Raw genomic sequence first — 24,375 nt, 5'->3', positions numbered from 1 at the left:
ATTTGGAAGCTGTGGTGGTCCACAATGCAATTGTGTTTACATTGAAAGGAAAAGGAAATATAAGTCCATTGTTAAGTGTGTACTGGAAGGGGGAAAGGCTTCCTATTGATAGCCCTGCATCATAGAACTATCAGGCAACTTCCATGCCAAAATGAGGTTGGGAGAGAATCAATTGCAGTGGAAGGCATTCAGATGTTCATTTGTTTGGGAACCTGAAATCTACCCTTGGATGTTCCTCTGCTATGTAGACCCATTGGAGAGAAATCACAGCTGGCTTTGGCCCTCATTCACCTGTCTCAAGATGAGAAGTTGGCAGATGGTGGGTTTTTGCTTTTGTTTTAAATTTCCCAGAGTATCCTGGTGATCTCCTGTCAAAGTGCTAACAGGTCCCACCTTGCCTGACTTTTCAGGGTCAACTAATGTTGGTTAATTGCTGGCGGATTCTTTGATCATTGACTAGGAGAATATAGTTCTCCTATATAGTTTGGACTTTCATCATCTGTTTTCTTTCCATTCAGCATATGGCACCCTTGATTGTCCAAGAGACTTTTTGTCTCAATACAGTTTCCAGTATCTGTTTTCCTGTTCAAAAGCAAGAAGGCTATATCCTCTCTGGGGATCATGTCAGCATCTTCTCTTTGTTGATTTATTTATTTATTTAGTAGATTTATAAGGTCAGCCAACTCAAGCAATGTGAGTCTGGGTGGCATAGAATAAAAAAGAAAAAGCAACCAAAAACTCCCCCCCCCCCATATATAATGTTAAAACATACACAAAATAAAATATGAATGTCCAAAATAAAATGGTGACCAAGCACCATGGGACTCCACTCAGCCAGCCCCAATGGCCTTGGAAAAAAGCCAGATCGCAACTTAATCTTAGTTTATGATGAGATTGTTTTCTTTGTCAAAAGGGATTTGATACCCTGCAATTACTACAATGACTGTGATTAGTGGAAGAAATTTGAGAAATAGGCTGCAGGTGGAAAGTCAATGAGTGCAAGCCACTTCAACTCCGAGAAGTTGTGCTTAGTACATAAAAGCCCTGTCCAAAGGTCTTTTGCACCCTTGTCTGTGAGCGGCATTTGACAACAGCACAATTCTTTCCTTTTGTTTCCTGAATTCTGGGCCAAGACTGAGGGTTGTTGTCTATCATGATAGCAAGATTGGGTTGGGGCTTATCTCAAGAGCGCCTAGCTCTTCTTCTAATCTTCCTGCTTGTAATGCTCAATGACTATTTGAGAAAATGTTTAGAGCTAAAGGATGCTCAGAGGAGAAAACTTTCTACAAATCCATCAAATCCTTCAGTTGAAATTATAATTGGAGAATTTGTATCCCTGACACTTGGTAATTTCAGGGAACAGAAGTATGTGGAACATCCAATTTCTTCTGCAACAGAAGCTTAGTAAGTAATTCTTTGTTTTTGTTTTTTTTTTAAGTTGTACCTGACCCCATGAAATTCTTTAATTAAAAACCTTATTCAGTGGTATTTCATTCTTGGAAGATTCTGTTAGGGCCTGATGATCATTCTCACTTTCACCAAATAAATGACTTCTTCTTTTTTTACAATAATTTTATTAAGGTTTTTGGACAGAACAATAAAATATAATACAAAGTAAAAGGGGGGGGGGAGAAAGAAAAGAAAGAAAAAATGCGAAGAATCCCCCTCTTTTAAGAATGCGACTCCCCACCCTCATCATGACAATATAAACAATTTCATAATCTCTTCACCCCTCTTAACAATATACATTTCTTCATCCCATAACTCATCTCTTAGTAATAAGCAAAACAAATAAGTAACATCTTCTCCTTATCCAATTGTCAGCACAATGTCTAAATAGAGCTCTAAAATATTAAAATTAATTAACAAATATAAAACTCAACTTTCCACGTCTCGAGTCTTAGCTATCACAAAACCCATTTAGAAGGCATAAAATGGTTTATATTATGCTAACATAAAGAAACAAAAACTAAGGTCTAACATAACAAAAAGAGACCATTTCTCCTTAAAAGTAGCAAACTCCAATACACAACCCATTCCAAATGCCCACCATTCCAGAAATAATCACCCCAAATGACAACCTATCGCATCCAAATAAACTTTTCATATCTAAACTCTAAACTATTCACAAATATACAGTAATCCCAGCATCCTAATGAAAAAAGGACTAAAATTTAATCTAACAAAAAGAGCTAGTTTCGCCTTTAAATTTTTTTTTACAGAATTACATACTAAGCATTGAGATACTAAACCAATAGGATACAGAAAATAGCTATAATGTAAAAAAATGTAACCACCAAATAAGCATATCCAGCACATCACATTTTCCAGTCAAAATATCCGTAAATCCAAAAAGAGCCACCCAGAATAACAACATGTGCCATTTGAACCCTGGTCAAATAAGCCAACTCTGTATTCCCTTTTTTTATATAGAACAGTCTTTCTCAACAGTAGTTGTTGATGCTTATTATGAATTTCTTCCATACTTTAAGCAATCTCTTGTAAATTCAACAACAACAAAAAAAGAATTATTCCCATTACCCTATGGATTGTCTTTTTTATTTCTTTCTTAATTTTTAAAATCTCATACAGTTTTCTTTTTGCATCCAATGGCAGGTTCTTATCGAAAGTTTCATTCATATTGTTCTCAAGTGGAATTTGTTGTGTATCTTGTTCTATGACATCTTGTTCTGAAGGCAGACTGTTCCCAAATAGATAGATTGCCTGTCTATAGCTGCCATAATTGATTCAAAGTCTCAGTGCAATCCTCGGTGGAGTTCCTCAAAGATATTTCTCAATGCCAAGATATTTCCCCCCCCCCACAAACATGCATTTATTCTTTAAAAATAATTTTTCAAAAAGTCTTAATATTCAAAATTCGACGTTCCAATGTTTTCTGAGCCCTTGGTCTTTTAAAAACTTTCTGTAGCCAAAACTTTGCCTTGCTTTTTGCTGTGTATTTTACATTCTTAAAGGTTATAAAAATAAATGTTCATTTTCTTATATTAAGATTTGAAGATACTCACTCGCTTGGTTTTTCCAACCTTGTCCACTTGTCTAAGTTCAGTGAAGCAGTTAATGAGCACTCTCTGAAGTCGTTAGCAAGAGAAGTGGTCTAACTTAGTGCCCTCTGAAAGGCTGTGTCTGCGTCTGCGTCTGCAGCAGTTATGGCAAATCCCCCCGTCTCCAGATTTCCCCTCTGAATATCTATCAATATTTAGAAATAAATGACTATTTCCAAATATTGATAGAGCTCTTTTTCTGTCTTCCATACTTCTCCATTTTTTCCCTGATATTTTATATGCCAACTAATCCCCAGTACTCTTATAGGAGAAATTGAGCTGGGGCAAACTTGCATTACACGTGACTTAGGAAATCTTTCCAGGTCTCAGTTCTTAACTTTTGATGGAAAATACATAGATAGCTTATTGATCTCTGTGTGAAGATGGATTTGCTAAGAACCATGATGGTAGTACTTCCTGTACAATTTAGAGCCATTGGTACAAATATGGAAGAAATAATAATAATATTAAATAATTTATTTTTATTTATTTATTTATTTTCATCCTGCCTTTACTACTTTATAAGTAACTCAAGGTGGTGAACAAGCCTAATACTCCTTCGTCCTCCTACTTGCCCCACAACACAACCCTGTGAGGTGGGTTGGGCTGAGAGAGAGTAACTGGCCCAAAGTCACCCAGCCAGCTTTCATGCCTAAGGTGGGACTAGAACTCACAATCTCCTGCTTTCTAGTCTGGAGCCTTAACCACTACAGCAAACAATATTAATTCTAAGATACTGTTTTCATTGTAGGGCATAGTACCTTGGGCTAGGTGGAATAATAGGAGATAGGAATTCTTACCTCCCTAATTCCTATCAAGAATTCTGATTGGGAACCCTTACAAAATATGTCTATTACTGGATCCTGAGATTATGGGGGAGACAGACAGACAGACAGACAGACAGACAAGATCCTTCCATACCTGGAAGACTGGATCCTATCTGCCTGTCTGTCTCCCCCATAATCTCTGATTTAATAGCAGATGCTTCTTTACGACACCTTAAAGAGCTGTATGAATTACACAAGTGAGACATATAATAAAGGACAAATGAAAATAATATAAATTTAAGAAAGGAATCTAATATACATATATAGTATGCACATAAGCGATACAACAGAAGGAATAAACCTATTCATCTTGCCTTAGGGGAATACCTGGACCATTTGTTTCAGAAAGAGTTTCCCATCATATAGGGAACAACACTGAATTTACTTCTATGGGCAAGCAATGATCTAAGATGCAAGCCATTTGATTCTCAGGTGTTAAAATTTAACATTATTCAACATTCACTTTGCAGTCTGATCTCTAAGAACTACCAGCATGTCCTTGCTTTTCTTTTTGCCATTCAAGAGATCAACACAAATCCTGATCTTTTACCCAACACCACATTAGGGTCCCAGATTTATGACAATGCTTACAATTCATGGAGAACTACTTGGACCACTTTGGACCTTCTCTTCCTAAGACGAGGGAATCCACTCAATTACCACTGTGTCACTGAAGAGAAAATCATGGCCATCATTGGGGGACTCACCTCCGAGAATTCGATTCACATGGCCAACATCTTAAGTACTTACAAGGTTCCACAGGTGAGTGTTTGGAAATAAATGTATAGAACTAGAAGGAGAGTGACTGTTAAGTCTCCACATTAAAAACACATTTCTCTATTGCTTGAATTGTCATTTTACATCGATGATGATTCCCAACTAAGGAAAGAAAACACTAAGAAACTACCCTTTGATTCCTGCAGGGTAGCAATGTAAACTTGAGAAGTCAAATTTCTTCCATATCTTCTTTACAACTCCCAGCTTAAGTACTTCTGTTATCTGATGAATATTGTAAAACAGTTTTCTAGAATTTACAGTAAATTGGTAATGTGATATTAGCAGATATTTGGAAACATTTTATACAGAATAAAATGCTTTTCTTGGATTTAAAATTGTTCTATGATTTTCCCCAGGCTAGTTATGGCTCCTTTGACCCCATGCTGAGAGACAAAATTGGGTTTCCTTCTTTCTACCGTATGGTCCCCAATGAAGCTCTTCAGTACGTGGGGATTGTTGGACTCCTCAAATATTTTGGATGGAACTGGATTAGTCTCATTGTTTCAGATAATGAGAGTAGTGAAAGCTTTCTTCGAACTCTGAGGCCCAAGCTCTTGCAAAATAATATTTGCATAGCGTGGATACAGTTGATCCCAATAATGTCAACGTTTTCATCGAGGAATATACTGGAGAGACAAATCATTCCAATTCAATCTGTTATCTCCCAGAGTGAAATCAATGTGTTCCTTGTATATGGAGATGGTCAGTCTCTGGAGGGGTTACAACTGGTTTTATATTCAAAGGAAATTGGCTATAAGAAGCCTCTGGAGAAGGTGTGGATCACAACATGTGAGTGGGATTTCACTGCTCTGATCCCTGGGGGAGGTTTTAGCAAAAAATCCTTCAATGGGACATTGTCCTTCTCACTCCATACAAACGTAGTGCCAGGATTCCAAGAGTTTGTTGGGACAATAAATCCCCTGAAGTCTTCATTTTATTTCCTCTCTGAATTCTGGACATCGACATTCTTCTGCTCACTCAATGCTCACAGACGGTATGTTGAGAAAATGGAAAATTGCACTGGGGAAGAGAAGCTGGAGAGCCTCCCTGGATCTGTCTTTGAAATGGGCATGTCTGGCTGGAGCTACAGCATCTACAATGCTGTTTATGCTGTAGCACATTCTCTCCATGCTTTGTCTTCCAGGAGATGGAAATGGAGGGGAAGCAGAAAGCAAGGCCAATGGAATCTCCAAAAAGATCACCCATGGCAGGTACTTACAACTAAATTGGTCAACTAATTTAAAATGCCAAAATATATTTAAAAAAAAAATCAAAATAGAACTAAAACAAAAGCATACATGATGGAACAACAGATAAAAGCTAGTAAGCATAATCAGCTTTGGAAATTACAAAGGAAAAAGAAAAAAAGGTGACCTTATTAATTGGTTATTAATTATCCTCTAATAAGGTGATGCAGTTTTTGCACTTTTCAGTTAAAAAATGTAGAAGAATGTTGAGAGCTATCTAAATTGGGAGTGCCACATTTTTGGTGATAAATTATCAAAGAAAAGAGAGATTTCTTTAAAGAAATACTTAAAGTGATTTAGAAATTGAGAATGCAGATGTGCCAGTGAAATTGATGCCAAAGTGGATAATTTAATGCATTATGAATCTCTTCCTTATTGAATTAACTAAAACAATCAATTGCTTAATTCCACTATGAGGACACTGTTTCTGTCATCTTACATGGTTTAGAGCAAGTGGGATGAATCTATGGTGAGCTGGAGAGGCTCAGGTGAAAAATATTGCTGATATGGCTAAACTTTCATGTCTCTTTGGATAAACCTTTTCAATTCTTGGCATTCTTCAAAAGCACAAATTTGCAGTATTGTGGGAAATCTCTATTTAAATGTCAGATCACTGACATTTCAGGTGATATTTTCTACAATTTAGAATGGTAATCAACTTTTCCCTTTTCCATCTAGCTTAATTATTTTTTGAGACAAGTCCGCTTTAACAATAATGCTGGAGATGAAATATTTCTGGATGAAAATAGAGACTTAGCAATAGGCTATGACCTCATCAATTTGGTGACGTTCCCTAATGAAACCTTCCAGAGAGTCCAAGTAGGAAGAATTGATTCCCATGTTCCAGTTGGAAAAGAATTCACCATTAATGCAAGTACCATTACCTGGAATCCCAAGTTTCATCAGGTTGGAACTATTATATTTTCCTGTTCTTAATATTAGTTTCCTCTGAGTGGTGTTTCAAAACCACAGTCTGGAAAGTGACAAGAGCTATGTGAATTTGGAAGATGTATCAGAAAAGAGAAAAACACAATTTTGACTATATTGTTCTCATACTTCTATTTCACAACTAGATTTGATCTGGTCCTGAAATGTAGAGGAAGACTAAAATGTCTGGAGCATCGAAGCTCTGGGCTTTTAGGGAAAAAGATGGAAAGGAAGGCGTGTCTCTTTTGCAGAAAGTAGAAAGGAAGAGCACTGATTAGATAATTTGACATGGGAATGAATTTCTTATTTGTAATGAGGGAGAAATAGTTACATGATGGTATCTCCAAGATCCATATGTTCTTTACTCTTTGGGGACTGTTGTTTTTAGGGGAGTGTTTGGTTGAATTTTAACCTAAGAGAGGAGAAATCTGTGAAGCTTAACCATTTGTAATTGAAATGAGTGGTTTAAGCCTGTTAGTGTAACGTTTCACTCATTGAAAAAACTACTAGTTAAACAATCCAAGAAAGTTTGAAAAAGTTGGGAAGGAACTGTTAAAAAAGAAAATCTATCCATGGCTGCTCCTTCCGAAGGAGTCTGGTAGGGCTTTTTCTGACATGAGAACCAGGCCCTGCAACAAACCCAGGCTTTATCCCTCTACAATCCACACCAACAGTTACAGGCCCAACTAGTGGACACACAAGTTTAGAGGCACCTTCACATACTCTTCCTCTAATACGATGAATGCCTTAATCTGCCAGCCGTGCCCCAATAGGACAATTGGGACTCATTTTGTAGAAAAACATTAATGTCTCAAAAGGAGAGCAAAGTAATGACAGAGCAATTCCACCTCCCAGGGCACTCTATGGCAGACTTCAAAGTGATTTTTTTGGGAAAACTGAGTTTTAAGACCACTATTGAATGAGAGATTTGGTGACCTCACATACATTAAAAGGTTTCAGCCCATGTCAGAAGGTATCAACAAACATAATAGATTGTTACACATTACAATTGTTCATTGATAAGGAACTTACAATCTGTGTCATGTGCAGCCTCCATCTTCATAACCAAACTTCCCATCCCTTCCGCTTTCCTTACCCTAATATAAATCCTACATCAACCAATGCAACTGATGGCTCTCTTCCTACAATGCTGCTTCTTCAGTCATCTAACCTCTGCTCACGTTGGCAGTAAATATTTGCTGAAGAATTATGGTCATCAGAGGATTGTGGTGTCATGAATCTTTGAAAGACATTAATGCCTGGATGCCTTCCTCAGGTATTTTCTACTGACATAATTTCCAAGATCTATCTGCTCCAAACATATGTACTTCAGATTTAGCACGGAGAGGAGAAAATTCCTCTAATTCTCATTCTAAATATTCTTTTATTTTTTGGAGAATATTAACAGATGGTGCCAAATTCGACCTGTGTTGAGAGCTGCCATCCTGGACAGAGCATGCTTATTCAGCAGGGGAAACAGATCTGTTGCTATGATTGTATTCAGTGCCCTTCAGGGAGGATCTCAACACAAATGGGTAAGTGAAGGACTCAGAGCTACTTACGTAGGAGAACGTGCAGATATTTTGAGTTTTGTTCTAGTGGAGTATTTTTCTCCCTTACCTACATTTAGTTACTTTATTACCATCTATTTTCTTGAATAGTGTAGTAAAAGGTTATCCTCATATTGTTTTGTGGTTTTTAAATGACTTTTGTAGACTTCCAAACTTGTTTTTCTCCATCAGGTAATGTATAAAGATAACAAGGTGTGGATAATATTTCTGCAAGTTTTATCTGATTACTGAATCTTTGCTTGTGATCTTCAGATGCAGCTGAATGTGAGCTGTGCCCAGAAGATCAGTATCCGAGCACGAATCAGCATGAATGCATTCCCAAAGTAATGACTTACCTGTCCTATGAAGATGGCCTGGGAGCAGCTTTGACAGTTTTGGCTCTTTTCCTTTCTATGGCCACAGTCATTGTGATGGGGATCTTCAGGTTACACTCAAACACTCCCATTGTTAAAGCCAACAACTGGAGCATCACGTGTATCCTGCTCTCCTCTCTGCTCCTATGTTTTCTCTGCCCCTTCTTCTTCATAGGAAGACCTAGGAAGGTAACCTGCCTTTTAAGGCAGGCTGTGTTTGGCATCACCTTCTCCACTGCTGTTTCCTGCGTACTAGCCAAAACAATCACTGTGGTTTTGGCCTTTGTGGCTACGAAACCAGGGAATAAGATGAGGAAATGGGTGGGAAAGAGGCTAGCAGACTTGGTCATTGTGGTTTGTTGTTTGATTCAGATTTGCATCTGTGCTGTTTGGCTGGCGACCCAGCCCCCCTTTCCAGAATTAGAGAAGCATTCCCAAGTGGGTGAGATCATAGTGCAGTGCCACGAAGGCTCAGAGATCATGTTCTATGTTGTGCTGGGCTACATGGGTCTTCTGGCCATTGTCAGCTTCACGGTGGCTTTCTTTGCCAGGAAACTGCCTGACACTTTCAATGAAGCCAAGTTCATCACTTTCAGCATGTTGGTGTTTTGCAGTGTTTGGTTGTCCTTCATCCCCACCTACTTGAGCACAAAGGGGAAATTCATGGTAGCTGTGGAGATCTTCTCCATATTAGCCTCTGCTTTGGGTTTATTGGGTTGTATTTTCCTTCCCAAATGCTACATTATTATAATGCATCCTGAATTAAATAAGAAGGAGCAAATGGTAAGGAAAAGGTATGATTGATACTGCATGAGAAGGAGCTAGGAGTAGCATGTGATAGATGTAAAAAAGAAAAGAAGATTGCTACCATCCCTGAAAGTTTCAGAGTTAAGACTGGTCCATGTGTTATGTGCAAAATTTAGTATGATGGAAGGTTAATTATGTGCCTGTTTGCTAAAGAAAGAATGTTAATGGATTCATCCATTAGAGTGACTATCTATCTTTCTAACTCTTTATAAAGCTATTTTGTAGCTTTTGTGGAAATCTTGGCAATGTATTTGATTCCATTCAGTCTTGATTGATTGTATTATTGAAGGGTGAACCTGAAAAGGGTGGGGGCGCTAATTAGATGACATGCAGGATTGACCATTGCCATTGGATTGATGATGCTTGTGACTGATGCAGGTGGTTAGTGAGGTCCGGTAGAGGGTAGATTTTATAAGGCAGGGAATTGGAGCTACAAAAACAAAGGTGTATTGAGAGGACAAGGATACATTATTTCATTAACAGAGTCACTTTCTTTGGAGTTCCTTCTGATGGATGTTTGTTACTGTGGCCTTGCTTCCCATGATTATTAAAGCACCATATATCTTGCCCTTGTGATGTAAAACACTAATTTAAAGTTATTAGACTTTCACTCTGTGTAATCAATTCTCTCACTCACATTTTTAATAAAGAAGAGTCTTCCCTTGTTATTCAGTCTTGTCTGTTCCTTAATTCTGATCAGCCCAATTAGAGCTTGAGAGACCTTGTTTCCATGATAGTGTGCAAAAGACAGTGCCTGGAATGTTAATGATGGTTTGGCTGCAAAGGTCAGGTTTGATATAAGAATGGCCACATTCATCACAAATTTGGTTTTTCTCCCTCCCAGTCAGGGTATATTATGGACATAAGGACCAAAATATGCTTCCTTTCCCTTTCTTTGTAGTGTCGCTGCCGCAATAGTGTCCTGGTTGAGAAATGGCAGCTAGAGCTTCATAGAAATGTTTGCATCAAGAGTGACTGAGCTCGAACTATGTATTCTAACCTAAGTGAGTAAATGTGTCTCTGTGGGTCCTTATTTATTTTTAGTTTGGGCTTCAGTTTGGATCTCAGTCATTCCTACATGACACCATGCAAGAGAGAAGATGGCAAGGAGAGTGTTTTGACAATATAATGAAACTGCATAAATATTGCAAGTTGAAGTAATATTGCTAAGAATGAATCATCGTTTTGTTGAAGTACATGTATACTTTAAAAGGCATTGTTATGATTCCCAACCCAAAGACTCTTTTTTTCCCTTATATCTTATTTTCTTAAGGTATTTTAATACTTGCCTTATACTCTCTGCCCCAAGGCCCAGCTCTGGCTGTACCACTGGCTTCAGGAGCGTTCAAAGGCCACATCAAGAAGAGATGAACACTTCTCCCAATGCAAACTCCTCTCCATCTGGGGAAGAAACCCCCTTCCTTGCAATTCTGGGGTTGTGAAGAAAGAGCCATATCAGTGGAAGCCGTTCAAGGAAGGCCAGGTCAGGGAACAGCCAATGTAAGGGTTCCAGGAATATTTATTTATTTATTTAGATTTGGAAGACAGCCCATCTCCCAGGTGACTCTGGGAGTTAAAAGGAAGAAAAGAAAGAAAAGAACAAAAACACCCAATAATTGCCAAAAAAACTCACCAGGTGTCGGCTCTTCAAGGTTGTCCAGACAAGAAGCCCAAACCATGAGTAATAACACTAGTAAGGTCACAGCAACAGCATCTTGCAAGTCTGAAAGTACCTATCCCTTCCTTTAATTCTACTTTCCAGAAAAGTAGAGGGTCCCTTCTGAGATGCTTCCCATGCTTCTTTTCCTCCTGTGGGCTGAGATACCTTTTGCATGATGGTTGTCTAGATTGTGGCTCTTCCTCCTGGCTCCCAAGGTCATTTCCATAGACCATTACACCAGGGCCAACCAACAGTCTAACCTAGGTCTGGAAGCACAGCCAGGTTTTTAAAGACTTTTGGCACCCTCATAGGGTGGGAACCAAACAAGCCTCTAGGATTGCTCTTCAAGAGGGCTGGCATTGTGACAGCTAAAGTGTGCTTCTGGGGTCTCACTAGATGACATTGTTGAATAGAGATGCCAGTATTGAGGTACACCCTTGACTGCCTGAGCTGCTGTGTTTTGGACCAGCTGTAGCTTCTCAATGGTCTTCAAGGGCAGCCCCATGTAGAGTCCAGGCATGAGGTGACTAGAGTGTGAGTGGGAAAATGGGAGGGCCTCCCATTTTAGGAATGGTGCAGTTGGCAAACAAGGGACTTGTGCAAAGGCCCTCCTGGCCACAGTTACCACCTGCTCTTCAAACAGCAGCTATGATCCAGGAGAACCCCAAACTTGTACACTAGTCTTGAAAGTGAAAGTGCTGCAACATTCAGGATCAAAGGTAAGAAATGTCCACATCTAGAGCCACTCAGTCTGGCCAGAATTTAATCTGAGTCTGTTCCTCTCCATCCAGCCCTGAATGCACCCTGAGTCAGGACATTGTCAACATTACCTGGGTGGCTATATTTATATTTATATTAGCTGGATGGCTATCAGCAGACACCATGAGGGTAGAGTAATAATGACGTTTTGCTGCCATTTCCACCACAATATAATCCCAGATATGGACTCTTCCTTGTATTCCATCGGATTCACTCTTTGTCTTACTCCAACAGCGCTCTATTCTTCTTGTTGTAGGCTATCTTGAAAGCCTGCCTGAATTTCTTTGACCCTTTCTGTATTAAGCAGAATCAAGGTGGGGATATTCTGAGATTCTTTCTCACTTTCTACTTTCCCAGGACATCATTCCTTCATCAAGGTTAACTCAACATTTCTTTACAACCAGCCATCAAAGTTGCACTGGTAAAGACAGTTTGGAGAGACTGGACCTTGGTCACTGTAAACCCATTTAGGAGGACTTCAGAATTCATTGCGGCTTTGGAAAGCCCCAGTCAGTATTTTTTATGGCAGAGGGAAACCATTTGAGGCTCCTGCAATTCCCACAAACTCTGAATATGATCCCCAAAACTTTAAAATATGGTATTAAATAGTAAATGTGTTGGAAAGAGAACATCAATAAATATATGACTATAAACTCATGATATTAACATTTTATTTTAATTCAATGTAAATAAGATATCTTATTTAATAAATAAGATTATTTTTGGTGATGCCACCCACTATATTTTTCACTGTAGTTTCCAGCTCATTGTTCAAAGGCAGAGAAGTCTTCAAGCTAGGAAAAATTGTGCACAGTTCTTTTCCTCACTATTATGTGTATGCTGAAGTTTCTTACATTAGAAAAAAAAATGAAACATTGAAAAAAGACAACTATTCCTGAATGAAGTTCCTTGACCTATAACTTGTCATGTTATTTACAGCCAAATCATAGGAATTAGGCCACCATTTATGCTGCCTTTGAAATCATTTCTGGTTTCAGGATAATAATGTAGACCTTGGACAGGAAAGTGCACACAATCCTCATCTCCTTCTTAGCACTAACTAAGAACACTTGCACATTCCACTGCTTCCACCTTCTGTATATGTTTCCTTTCCAGAGAATGATGAATATAGTCAGCGAAGGCAATTTAACATTTTACAAATTACGGCACCATCATAAAAACAGGAATAGCACGGAATTTGCTTCTGTTACTCTGACATTTCAAAACATTGACAAGCAGAATAAGTGTGAAAGTAATAGAGTGTCAAACAGCAAATTATTAATGAGGTAACAGGAATATCATCATATAAAGAATATAAACCTTAATTAAGTAGAAATAAACAAAATGAAATTTAGTTTTGTCCTAACACCATCCATTATATTTTTAAGCCAGATTCCTAATCAAAGGATCATAATACACTAGGTCATCAGTCTAGAAAAAATCATGTACCCCTCTTTCACTAGTTAATGTGTGTACCTGAAAAATAGCATCATAGAAACATGTAAAAATATCTATTCATGACTGAAATCTTTGGACTCATTAACTGCCATATCTAGTGCCAAAATCATCTTTTATCTTGTTCTTGAGATCAAAGCATGCTTCTTCCTGACTAGCTGCTCTCTGGTGTTGAGCTCTGGTCTCAGCATCATAATATAGCACTTGGGCAGGAAAATGCAAGCCAATAAGCCAGCACTTGAGGCCAAGATGGAGAAGACCTCCACGGCCACCATGGATTTCCCCTTGGTGCTCAAGTAGGTGGGCACAAAGGACACCCAAACGCTGCAGAAGACCAGCATGCTGAAGGTGATGAGCTTGGCTTCATTGAAAGTGTCGGGCAACTTCCGAGCAAAGAAGGCCACCGTGAAGCTGACGATGGCCAGAAGCCACATGTAGCCCAGCACAACATAGAACATGATTTCTGAGCCTTCGTTGCATTGCACCAAGATCTCATCCTTCTGGGAGTGCATGTCCAACTCTGGGAAAGGGGGAGAAGTTGTCAGCCACACAGCACAAGTGGCCGTTTGAATAAAGGAGCAGAGAACAATGACGGAGATGGCCAGCCTTTTCCCTACCCACTTCCTGACCTGATTCCCTGGTTTTGTGGCCATGAAGGCCAGAACCACAGTGGTGGTTTTGGCCAACACACAAGACACTGCGATGGAGAAGACCACTCCGAAAACTGCCTGCCGAAGAAGGCAAGTGACTGTCCCTGGGCAACCGAGGAAAAGGGAGGAGCAGAGAAAACACAGCAGCAGGGAGGAGAGCAGGGTGCAGGTGATGCCCCGGTTGTTGGCTTTGACAATGGGAGTGTTGTGGTAGTGAAGGAAAATGGCCATCACCGCCATTGTGATTGCAGAAAAAGATACCGCACAGGTTGCTAGAACTGCTCCCAGGACTTCTGTGTAGGATAAGTAGGTGATCATTTTGGGAATACATTGATGCTGTTTCTCATCTGGATATTGTTCTTCTGGGCACTTCTCACATTGGTTGGAATCTATAAGCCATAAATAAGATGGTAAACATGCTACATACTGAACTGTAATTCATGTTTTAATGAGGATTCCTTGCTGCAGCTCTCTTTGGAATTTTCTCACATAAAGGACTGGATGTATTCTGAGCAAATTTCCCTGCTAGCTCTTTGAAAGGTGACTCTGGTAAGTGGAGTTGGCTTAATATAAAGTGAATAACCCTCTTTTGAAAATTCTGCTTTAGGAAAAGATTTCTAAAATTTATTTGAGAAACATGAATTTTAGAAAGGTTTTCCTAAAGCAGAATTGTCAGTAGACCACATTTCCTGAAGAACGCATTACGCACCAGGATAAAGAAAAGGTCCTACTTTAAAAAAGGACCAAGACAACAAGCTGGTGAGGCATCCCAATCAATCTAGTCTTTTCTGTAAAACTATATTAAAAAACCCAAACTGTAGAGCAGGGCACCATTTCTTTTTAAAGAAATATAGATAATTTTTTCTTACCAATCATGATGGAAATGCTTCCTTCTGAGCACTGGACACAGTCATAGCAGCAAACCTGGTTCCCTTCCTTACGTAATTTCCGGTATCCAGGATGGCAACTTTCCACACAGGTAGCAGAAGGTGGTGTCTAATGGGTGTGGCAGAAATAAAGAATGAAGATGGATTGTAACCTAGGTTTTACTCAGTCAGTCAGCAGTCATTCTCAGGATCAGCCCTAAAACAACCAGCTCCTTATAATTTCTAATAATAGTAAACTTTGAATTCCTAGGACTGCTTGCTGGATTGAGTCAAAGGAGAAGTGAGCCCCTGAATTCTTCTGTTACACCCGTTGAAAATGAGGAGAGGTTTGGATTTTTCCAAATTTTGAACAGATTTTAGATTTCAAATGTTTAACATGGAATATAAATGGGGCAAATGCTCTCCAAAAGAGGGAAAAAAAATCATTATTTGAAAAAATTAAAGCAAGAGATTATTTGACTACAAGAGACTCATTTCAAAGAAAGAGATATGAAATATCTGACCTATAAATCTTTGAGAGAAGAATGTATTTCAGCAGAAACGAAAAAGAGGAATGGAGTTGTTTTGTATATTAACTCCATATTAAATCCAGTACTTGTATTAACTGATGGACATGGCAGATTTATTGGGACAGAAGTTAATTTACATGGTTCTGGTTCAGGTTAGGATTAGGGATTTAAAAAAAAATTTGAAATGATTATGGGTTACAAATATACAACATGGAACATAAATGGAGCAAATGTTTCCCAGAAGGGAAAAAATATTTCAATATTTAAAATTTATTGAAGCAAGACATAATTTGCCAATAACAGACTCATCAAAGAAAAGTGTCCTCTGCAGAACTCCAGGGAAGTAGGATGCCGAAATGAGCCTGCAGCGGAAAAGAGGTGCTCGGATATTTTCCAGGCTCTGTGGGTCACCTGATTCAAGCATTGACTGAAAAGTCAGATAAATGCATGAGTGGTTTAGAACTGCAGTTGGCAGACCAGCTGAAGAGGAGAAAACCCCTATTTTCATATGAACCACAAAGATGACTTTCACTCATGGGCTGGGGACCAGACAAAGGCAGTGTCCTAGGGAGTCCGTAGAAGACAGGCGTTTTCAGACTTTGTGAGTCCCACAGTTAGAAAGCCCATGTTCCAGGATGCCCACCAGATAGGCAGAGGCAGAGTGCTGAAGGAGAGATTTGAGGAGAACTCAAAGTAGGGTTCCTTGTTTCAACATTGCCATTTCAGATTTCAGTTCTGTGCTCACTGATTCATTAGAGAGGTGTCTGGTTTCTCCAATGCAGAGCACATTAGGGCACCATGACATAGCCTAGCGTACCAAAGTGGCAAATGAGCAAGTGACATTATGGGTAACATCATTAAGTGTGGTAAGAGCTATAGCTCTGGGACGGGGGGAATAGCCATCTTGCTCAAACCATGGTTGGCACCTTGAAAAGGACATTGGATTTGCATACTTCCTTTTCTAATCAGTTTCAGAAATTGTTTGCTAATTGCTTTTCAGCTATTAGGAACTTTTGGATCGAGGTTTTACAGCATCAGCTGAGGTTCCTTCAATCCCTACTGAAAAACATTTTAAATACAAGTTTAAGGACTTAATTTTTTTTGTTTTGTTTTAGAATAAACCAGCAAGAGGGTGATTAGAACTTTGATTTTGGAAAGTTACAAATGGACTAAGGGTCCAGATTGATTTGAAATAAGATTTTGGAATTAATTATAAGAATCCTTCCCATGGGAAAAAGCTTTTGTTTTGAATTCTCTTAAAAAAGCATGATAGGATAAGACTTTGAAGTCTCCTAGAGGTATCCAGAAGGAACTAAAAATTACAATTAAAGGAGAAGAACATTCAGTTTGACTTACTAATATAGAATGAAACAATATATTTTAACAATGGACATATGGAGGGATATTTTTAAATAATGGGCCCAACAGTTAATTTTAAGAGCGTCTGCCTGTATAGATGTACCATGTTTAAAAAACATTATGAAGGAGGAACAAGTTTTAGGTGACATGATTGAGGCTGATCTGAAGTTGATTTAAAAATGACAGGCTACAAGAATGATATACAAAAAGATACCACCTTGGACTAAGGAAAGCCACTGATGTCTTCAGAATTAAAAAGGATACATAGAAATAAGAAAACAAGAGAGTGACCTGGATAATTTCCTTATATTGGATTTACAAAAGAGGCTTGTTAAAGCTTTGAAGAATTTTGTGGGAAGGCAGAAAGAAAAAGCGAAAAGAAACCATGTTCTAGGACATTATTTGAAGGGACTAAAGCTGAAGATTGTTAAAAGTAAAAGGAAGAAATATAAAGTTGGTTTATTTGATGAAGGTTAAAATAGATATGTTGTTATTTCTGGTAAACCTTAATGGACTTTGTTGATCAGGACTGAAGTGATATGGCTTTAAGGAATTGTTTATAGACACACAATGGGATATTGGAAGAGGAGACCATTTGTTGTATTTTAAGAGAAGGTGATAAGTTACTAAAATTCTTTATACTTGTGATGAAGAGGGAAGTCACTTCTTTATACATATACACATACATACACTATATTCTTATTTTTTCTTTGTTTTGTATTTTTCTTTCTTTTTTTCTTTTCTTCACCTTCTATTTTTTTCTTTTTTAGTTTGTATTTGTTTTTATCTTTGTAATGGTCATTTTTAATAAAATTACTAGTGAAAAAAGGATAAACCCTCCTTTCAGTGTCAGCTTTCAAGGGATGAACTGTCCACTTCCATAAGCTCATCAGAGGCCTCTAGACCCAGGAGGTTCAAAGCCCAGTGAGCAGAGCTCTCTTTTCCTAGGGCCTGAAAGTGTAATGTAACATTGAGAATGTCATCCTTTTTCCAGGCGACAAAAGATGATCTCAGTTCAGTGGGAAGATAGCAGGTGACCTTGGCACCACTCTCAGATTACTTGTTTTGAATGTCAGGAATTGAGAAAGTAACTCCTCTTTGTTTAGTTAGTTTGTTCAACTCACCCACTTAAATGTGGGGTTCCAGACAATGGCAGATGTGTTTATGCTAAACCCTTCTCTTTGAGAATGCTGGGGCCTGATCCCTCCAACTTGGACTTTCTGGAAGGATTGATTGGGGAATGTAACCAGGTTGATGAGGTCGTATTTTGCTGCCATGTTTCCATTCTCGTTGAAAGCTATTTCTTCCCCAGCACTATTGTTGAAGTGAAGGTTTTTCAGAAATAAGCGAAGCTAAAAAGAGAAGAGATAGAAATGACAAATTGGTGCTTATAGTAGGCAATAGGATTAATAGTTCCATGTTGTGACCTTCCAAACTGAGCTCAGCTTGATATTTATGAACATTCAAACATTTGTCTTAATAGTGTTTTCTACACATGTTTCAAATGTAAAATTCTACTTTTCAGGACTACTACTTCTACTACTTTCATCATCATCATCATCATCATCATCATCATCATCATCATCGTCGTCATCGCCATCGCCGTTGTTGTTGTTGTTGTTGTTGTTGTTGTTATTATTATTATTATTATTATTATTATTATTATTATTATACATCTTGCCTGATAGATTCCCCAAGGAAATTTGGACTTCAGGAGAGAGTAAAAACTTCTCCTGAAGCATTCAAAAAATGAGCTTCCCCACAATTCCAGAGCAAAATGGCCAAGACATACAATGGAGGTCACATCATATTCATTGGAATTCTGTCCCTGAAAACATGACCAAAAAGTTCCATTGTGGGCTCAGCAGACTGAATCAGTTTTTCTCCAGGGATGAGACAGAAAAGGCTTACACTGAGATATATTGTCAAGTCCACAAAGTCCAAACCCCAGTTTAGAAGAATTCACATGAAACCAGGCCTGGTTCAGATAAATGCTCCTTTATTAGTTGGTACATGCAGCTTGAAGCAAAGCATTGCTAAAACTAAAGCCTGTCTAAATTTCCCTCTACTTATTCCCCCCACCCCCCTTGTTATATTGGTGCCAAATTTCTTTCTCACAGGATGGTGGCCTTGTACATTCCTCCCCTTGATAACACAGTTCTTCCTGGCCTTCAGGCTACCACCTTTAGAAAGAACAACATTAGAGCATACCTTAGACTTATAATTCTTCCACTCAAGAGGAGCAGCTCAATGAAGAGCCTGGTGACATTATTCCTTGCATGCCTTCTTGAAATTAAATCAGGTTTAGTTCAATCAGAAACTTCAGAAAAATTGGATGGGATTGGAGTAAAAAAATACTATAGTTAATGTTGTTTGTATAAATTGAAATCAATATGTTGTTATAGCTACATTCCCATTGAAAGGCACCCAAACTGACCTGCCAAGGTTGGACTTTCAGCAAATTCCACTTCTCTCCATTGTTGTTGTTGTTGTTAGACATTTTCACCAAGCAAAGTTTGGGCTTCAGGAGAGAGTAAAAACTTCTCCTGAAGCATTCAGATGGCCAAAAAATAAGCTTCCCCAGAATTCCAGAGCAAAATGGCCAAGACATACAATGGAGGCCACATCATATTCATTGGAATTCTGCCCCAGAAAACATGACCAAAAAGTTCCATTGTGGGCTCAGCAGATTGAATCAGTTTTTCTCCAGGGATGAGACAGAAAAGGGTTACACTGAGACATAACTTAGAGTAAGAAAAGTATTTCCATCCTATCCTCCCTATTACTCACCATGGAGAAAAACATTAGAAAGAGCAACTTTTGAAGATATCTTAAACATATAATTCTTCCACTCAAGAGGAGCAACTCAATGAAGAGCCTGGTGATGTTACTCCTTGCATGCCTACTTGACATTAAATCAGGTTTAGTTCAATCAGAAACTTCAGACAAATTGGATGGGATTGGAGTAAAAAAATACTATAGTTAATGATGTTTGTATAAATTGAAATCAGTATGTTGTTATAGCTACATTCCCATTGAAAGGCACCCAAACTGACCTGCCAAGGTTGGACTTTCAGCAAATTCCACTTCTCTCCATTGTCCGCTCTCTTCTGCCTGGCTCTGGATGAATCCATGGCATGGAGAGCATGTGCCACAGCATGCACAGCAGTGTAAATAGCATAGCTCTGGCCAGACATCTGCATTTCAAAGACGGTTCGAGGGAGACTCCTCAGATCCTCTTTCCCAGTGCAGTTTCTTATGTCTGGCGTATTTATATTACACATTGGAAGTGAACAGATAAATGCAGAACACCAGAACTGATGTATGAAATACACTTGAGAGTCATGTGGATTTAGGTTCTCAAGGAACTCCTGAAATCCTGGGACCTCATTTGTGTGTAGAGCAAAGGATAAGCTGCCATTGAAGGAACGTCCTGTGAACCTATGGGCTTCAAAGACAGAAGTGACATCCCACAGAGCTGATATGATCCAAACCCTCTCTAATGGAACCTTGCTATGAATTTCATAACTTTCAAGAATCATTCGCAAAATATCCATAGACTGAATGTCTCCATAAACAAGTATTACATTGGTTTTACTGAACCATAAGGCAGCTCCAATGCTGTCTAGTTTCTTCTGCAGGAAAGTATTGGAGAAATAGCTATTCACTCTTGGAAGAAATAGAATTAATGAAATGCACACATCGTTTTGGAGGAGCTGTGGTCTCAAAGTTCGGAAAAAGTTCTCTCCAGGGACATCATCCGGGATGAGGAGGCCAATCCAATTCCATCCAAAATATTTCAAGAGCTGAATAATCCCAACATACTGGAGGTTTTCATTTGGAGTCATCCAGAAGAAAGAGGGAAACTGAATTTGATCACTCAAGGCAAGGTCGAAAGAGCCATAACTGAGCTGCAGTTTGGGAATAATAATCATGTTCTTTAGACTAGGTATCTGTTTCAGCAGGCACACCAAAAGGAAGGAGTAAGCAAATTTCTTTTGGCCCTTGCTTCCATAACTAGTCTTGGTGGGGAGAGATACATGCTAACTTTGGGGAACAACGAGTCCATCCCCACAACTTTTGCAACCAGACCCCCATTAGCATTCCATTCACCACTTTTGGGACAAAGCTGTCTCAGGCTTTGATTGTGCTAACCAGAAATAGAGAGCAGAATGAACTGAATAAGAAGAGAGGATTCTTATTTAGTAAGAATTTGAGAGTATTGATTACCCATTGTGACAGTCCAATAATTTTCATCTGGCATTTTATGTTATAAGCTTAAGATAACCAGTGCTTTAATGTTAAACATCTTTAAACTCTGGTGGCAACATGCAAACTATGACAGTTACACTGTTTCTTACATACTAATTATTGTTGTCATGGTAATGGTTACTTAGCATTTTTCTGGGGAAAAAAAATCTATCCCACTGAATTCCCCATTACATCAGCTGCTTTTGAGGGTTCCCCCCTCTTTTTGTCCTCATATAGTTTTTTAGCCACTACCCTATTCTTTCCTGTGCATTAATGTGAGCCCAGATACCTGTGGGATCTTGTAGGCATTTAAGATGTTGGCCATCTGGATGGTGTTTGCGGTGGGGAGGTCACCAATGACAGCCACGAGTTTCTGGTTCTTTCTGCCTCTGTAATTAGCAGGACAGTGGGGTTCCACAGAGAGGAGGCCCAAAAGATACTCACTGGCTTTCAATGTATTAAAAGCAGTGTCATAGTTTCTGGAGTCCAAAGTTATGTTTGGTAACAAGTTCTCATTCATGTTGATCTCCTGAATGGCAAAGGTGAAGGCCAGCATATGCTGGAAGTTTTTAGGCAATCGCCTGCAAGAAAAGTTTCATTTAGTCCTACAGTTTGAGAATAAGACAAGTATTTTCATTATACAGATTTCTTCTGTGATATTTTGTGTGACCCTGCCTGTTTTAATGAATATTAGAGAAGTGGGGTGTGTGCTCAAATTCTGAAGCACTTCATGAAACAGAGAAAGCCATGATTGCTAAAAATAAGTACATGAGATGTTCAAGAGGAGGGAATGGCACAACCCTGTCAGCCAAAAACCATTTGAATATATATAGATATAGATATATATCATGCTTGTCTACATTTAAAACAGGTCAATCAACAGAAATAACTATTTCATGTATCTTGGACAATGATGCCATTTGTTAAGCAGAAATTGATGGGTTGTGCTAACGGTTGGAATGCAGGTCCTCAAAATTTAACACATTTAGTTATTTAACTATATCCCACCTTTCTATGCATCCAACAGTCATGGAAAAGTACAAAAGTTACTCTGAAACAGTATCAAGGTAATAAAAATTCAATAAGTCTAAACATTCATGTTACAGGAATTCATTCACACGAAGAGAGATTGTGCTACGGAGGATCATTTATGGATAAACTCAATTTGAAATAGAAGTCATTTGAAATGTTAATTAGGTTCTGGTGGATTAATTGTATTTAGAATAATTCTCTTTTCTTTTAAACACGATAGCAACTTTTTATGAATTAATAAGACGGCAGCAGGAACAGATATTGAAGGTAAAAACAACATCCTGAGGAGGAAATGAATTTTTTTCTCATCAAGAACATAAAGGTTTGAGGAAGACATATTTTCCTTTATCTGAAAAAGATTAATGATGGGTTAGTGTTTCAGCTTGATATTCTACTATATCACTCTTTTTCTTTCTTCCCTTTGAGAAGGAAAGTGATATAAACGTTAAGAATGTAGTTATATAGCAGGATATAGATATATAACGACTTTTGAATAACAGTTAAGTATTGTAATTTTTGTTGGAGTTCCTTTCTTTTCTTTTTGCATACAAAATGAAAGTAGAAGAAAATGTTATTAAAATGAGACGTGGGAGGTTTTCCCATGAGCAGGTAATTGATAAATTGCAACATCCACATGGAAAACCAGGAGTTTACAAGCTGGTTCCAGTCGCTGAGTTATGATTAACCAGGAGAGAAATTTAATTAAGAATCTTGTCTAAGCCAGTTTTAATTCTCATCTAAAGTAGAAGAATTTCAACTAGATTCACTTGAATTCAATCACAGTAAAGCAAAGTTGAAATACAGATCATTGTTTTGTTCAAACAGTGGACTACTTGCCATCCTCTGAAGATTGCTGTTAGTTGTCCTATAAAGTTGAGTGAAGACAATTCAGGAAACGTAATAGACACAAATTCTGCAATGATAATATCACTGGAGGGGGCAGGGGAATCAGACTGAAATCTTGGATGGCTACCACACATGGAGTTAAGGATGTTGCTGAAGGAAGTCTGAGGCAGGATGAAGAGGGAGAGCAGAAATACCCAGCCTTTGAATGTGAAAGTCATTTGGCCCCAACCACAGTGGTGGAGCCACATCTTCGTCACTACACTTTCTCTGGAACAATTGAATAGAAGCTCGATTGGCCTTCTGTGATCTCTATGGGCCCTCTAATAGTTATGACCAGACTGATTCATAAAATACCATATTCAGCACCATGTGATTGCTGTTATTATTAACATTTGGTAAGTCTCACTAGCCTCTGGGCTTCCACAGAAAACAAGTTCAATCATTCTGTTTTTGGTAATTAAGATGTAGATAATGAAAGCTGTTTTCCCAATTAGGAGAATTATAAGGTCCAAACTTTTCTTTTGTCTCTCTTCATGAGATGAAGAGAGAAACGCATTGATTCCCTTGGGATTGTAGCAGGTGCTGGGAACTGAGTCTTTCTTTCCAAATACAACAAGAAAATGTTGGTTAAATCAAGAAGTGATAGATTTGTAGCCAGTATGACCATGGCAGTTCTCCCTTCTTATTTCACAGAGAAATATCTATTCATAGCGCCAAGTTGCTTTGACTTATCATTTAAGCTAAGCTTATTTCTGTAGACCTTTGGAGGTGGGTAGGTCAGGAAACAGATAACACAAGAAATGCTAGAACTCTGCTATATCAATGTAGGATCCAGTATGAGAATCTTGAAAGCCTGAAAGCATTTTTCTTTCCCTCCTTTTGATACCAAGAGTCAAGGTGGAGTCACTTTCTTTTTAACCCGTTCCTCCTTTCCCTAGCTAAATTCAGTTTTGCTCACTGCAAAACCTTTTCCATGGTCCCCTGTATGGTTCTCTAGCTTTACCTAAAATATATTAATGTTGGTTTATTGAAAAAAACCCACTATCACATTTATTATGATTAGAAACATTGCTGACAGACTCCATACTATGAGTACTTTTGTCTTTCATGATTGGACCCCAAGAAGATTTCATTTCTTTCCATTTTCTATCTCCACAAGATCAAACATTTTGATGAAGGTTGGGGAAGGGGGGCAACCAAAGGCTCCAGGCCCGTCTCAGTGATGGAGGTGAACTAGAACATGGCTCTCCACATCTTTCCATCACATTTTTGAGGAAGATTCCTAACCGAAGGATCATAGCAGACTAGTTTCTCAGCCTAGAAAAAATAATGCACCCGTCTTTCACTAGTGAATGCGTGTACCTGAAAAATAGCATCATAAAAACATGTAAAAATA

At 38.5% G+C, this 24,375-nt stretch overlaps 2 protein-coding genes across 2 annotated transcripts; one reads left to right on the top strand and one right to left on the bottom strand.

Annotated features, from left to right (window-relative positions):
- The first annotated feature begins 151 nt into the window (after window positions 1-151).
- Window positions 152-11,521, top strand: LOC148215689 (vomeronasal type-2 receptor 26-like). Its single transcript, XM_088142383.1, has 7 exons — window positions 152-156; window positions 4,360-4,651; window positions 5,023-5,877; window positions 6,592-6,819; window positions 8,249-8,375; window positions 8,664-9,558; window positions 11,473-11,521. Exons 1-7 carry the CDS (start codon window positions 152-154, stop codon window positions 11,519-11,521), a joined length of 2,451 nt encoding a protein of 816 aa, XP_087998509.1.
- A 2,040-nt stretch (window positions 11,522-13,561) lies between these two features.
- On the bottom strand, window positions 13,562-23,954 carry LOC148215688 (vomeronasal type-2 receptor 26-like). The gene is made up of 6 exons (XM_088142382.1): window positions 23,938-23,954; window positions 21,391-21,682; window positions 19,907-20,761; window positions 17,975-18,202; window positions 14,965-15,091; window positions 13,562-14,484 (listed from the first exon to the last, which is right to left on the bottom strand). The coding sequence occupies exons 1-6, from the start codon at window positions 23,952-23,954 to the stop codon at window positions 13,562-13,564; spliced, it is 2,442 nt and encodes an 813-aa protein (XP_087998508.1).
- Between the last annotated feature and the right edge of the window lie 421 nt (window positions 23,955-24,375).

This window comes from Python bivittatus, unplaced genomic scaffold (genome assembly GCF_059951505.1).
Source record: "Python bivittatus isolate LINGU-HERP-01145 unplaced genomic scaffold, Pbiv_v1 ctg000440_np1212, whole genome shotgun sequence".
Taxonomy (NCBI): Eukaryota; Metazoa; Chordata; class Lepidosauria; order Squamata; family Pythonidae; genus Python; species Python bivittatus.
The sequence above is the reverse complement of the archived record's forward strand: the minus strand, read 5'-3'. Positions and strand labels throughout refer to the sequence as shown.

What these genes read in the sequence shown, in the direction of transcription:
- LOC148215688 (XM_088142382.1), bottom strand. An exon ending in TGAAAGTCCAACCTTGGCAG is followed by an intron (nt 18,203 to 19,906) that starts GTCAGTTTGGGT and finishes TTCTCTTTTTAG; the next exon opens with CTTCGCTTATTTCTGAAAAA. An exon ending in GGAACCCCACATTTAAGTGG is followed by an intron (nt 15,092 to 17,974) that starts GTGAGTTGAACA and finishes CACACCCATTAG; the next exon opens with ACACCACCTTCTGCTACCTG.
- LOC148215689 (XM_088142383.1), top strand. An exon ending in AAAAAGATCACCCATGGCAG is followed by an intron (nt 5,878 to 6,591) that starts GTACTTACAACT and finishes TTTTCCATCTAG; the next exon opens with CTTAATTATTTTTTGAGACA. An exon ending in GAGGATCTCAACACAAATGG is followed by an intron (nt 8,376 to 8,663) that starts GTAAGTGAAGGA and finishes TGTGATCTTCAG; the next exon opens with ATGCAGCTGAATGTGAGCTG.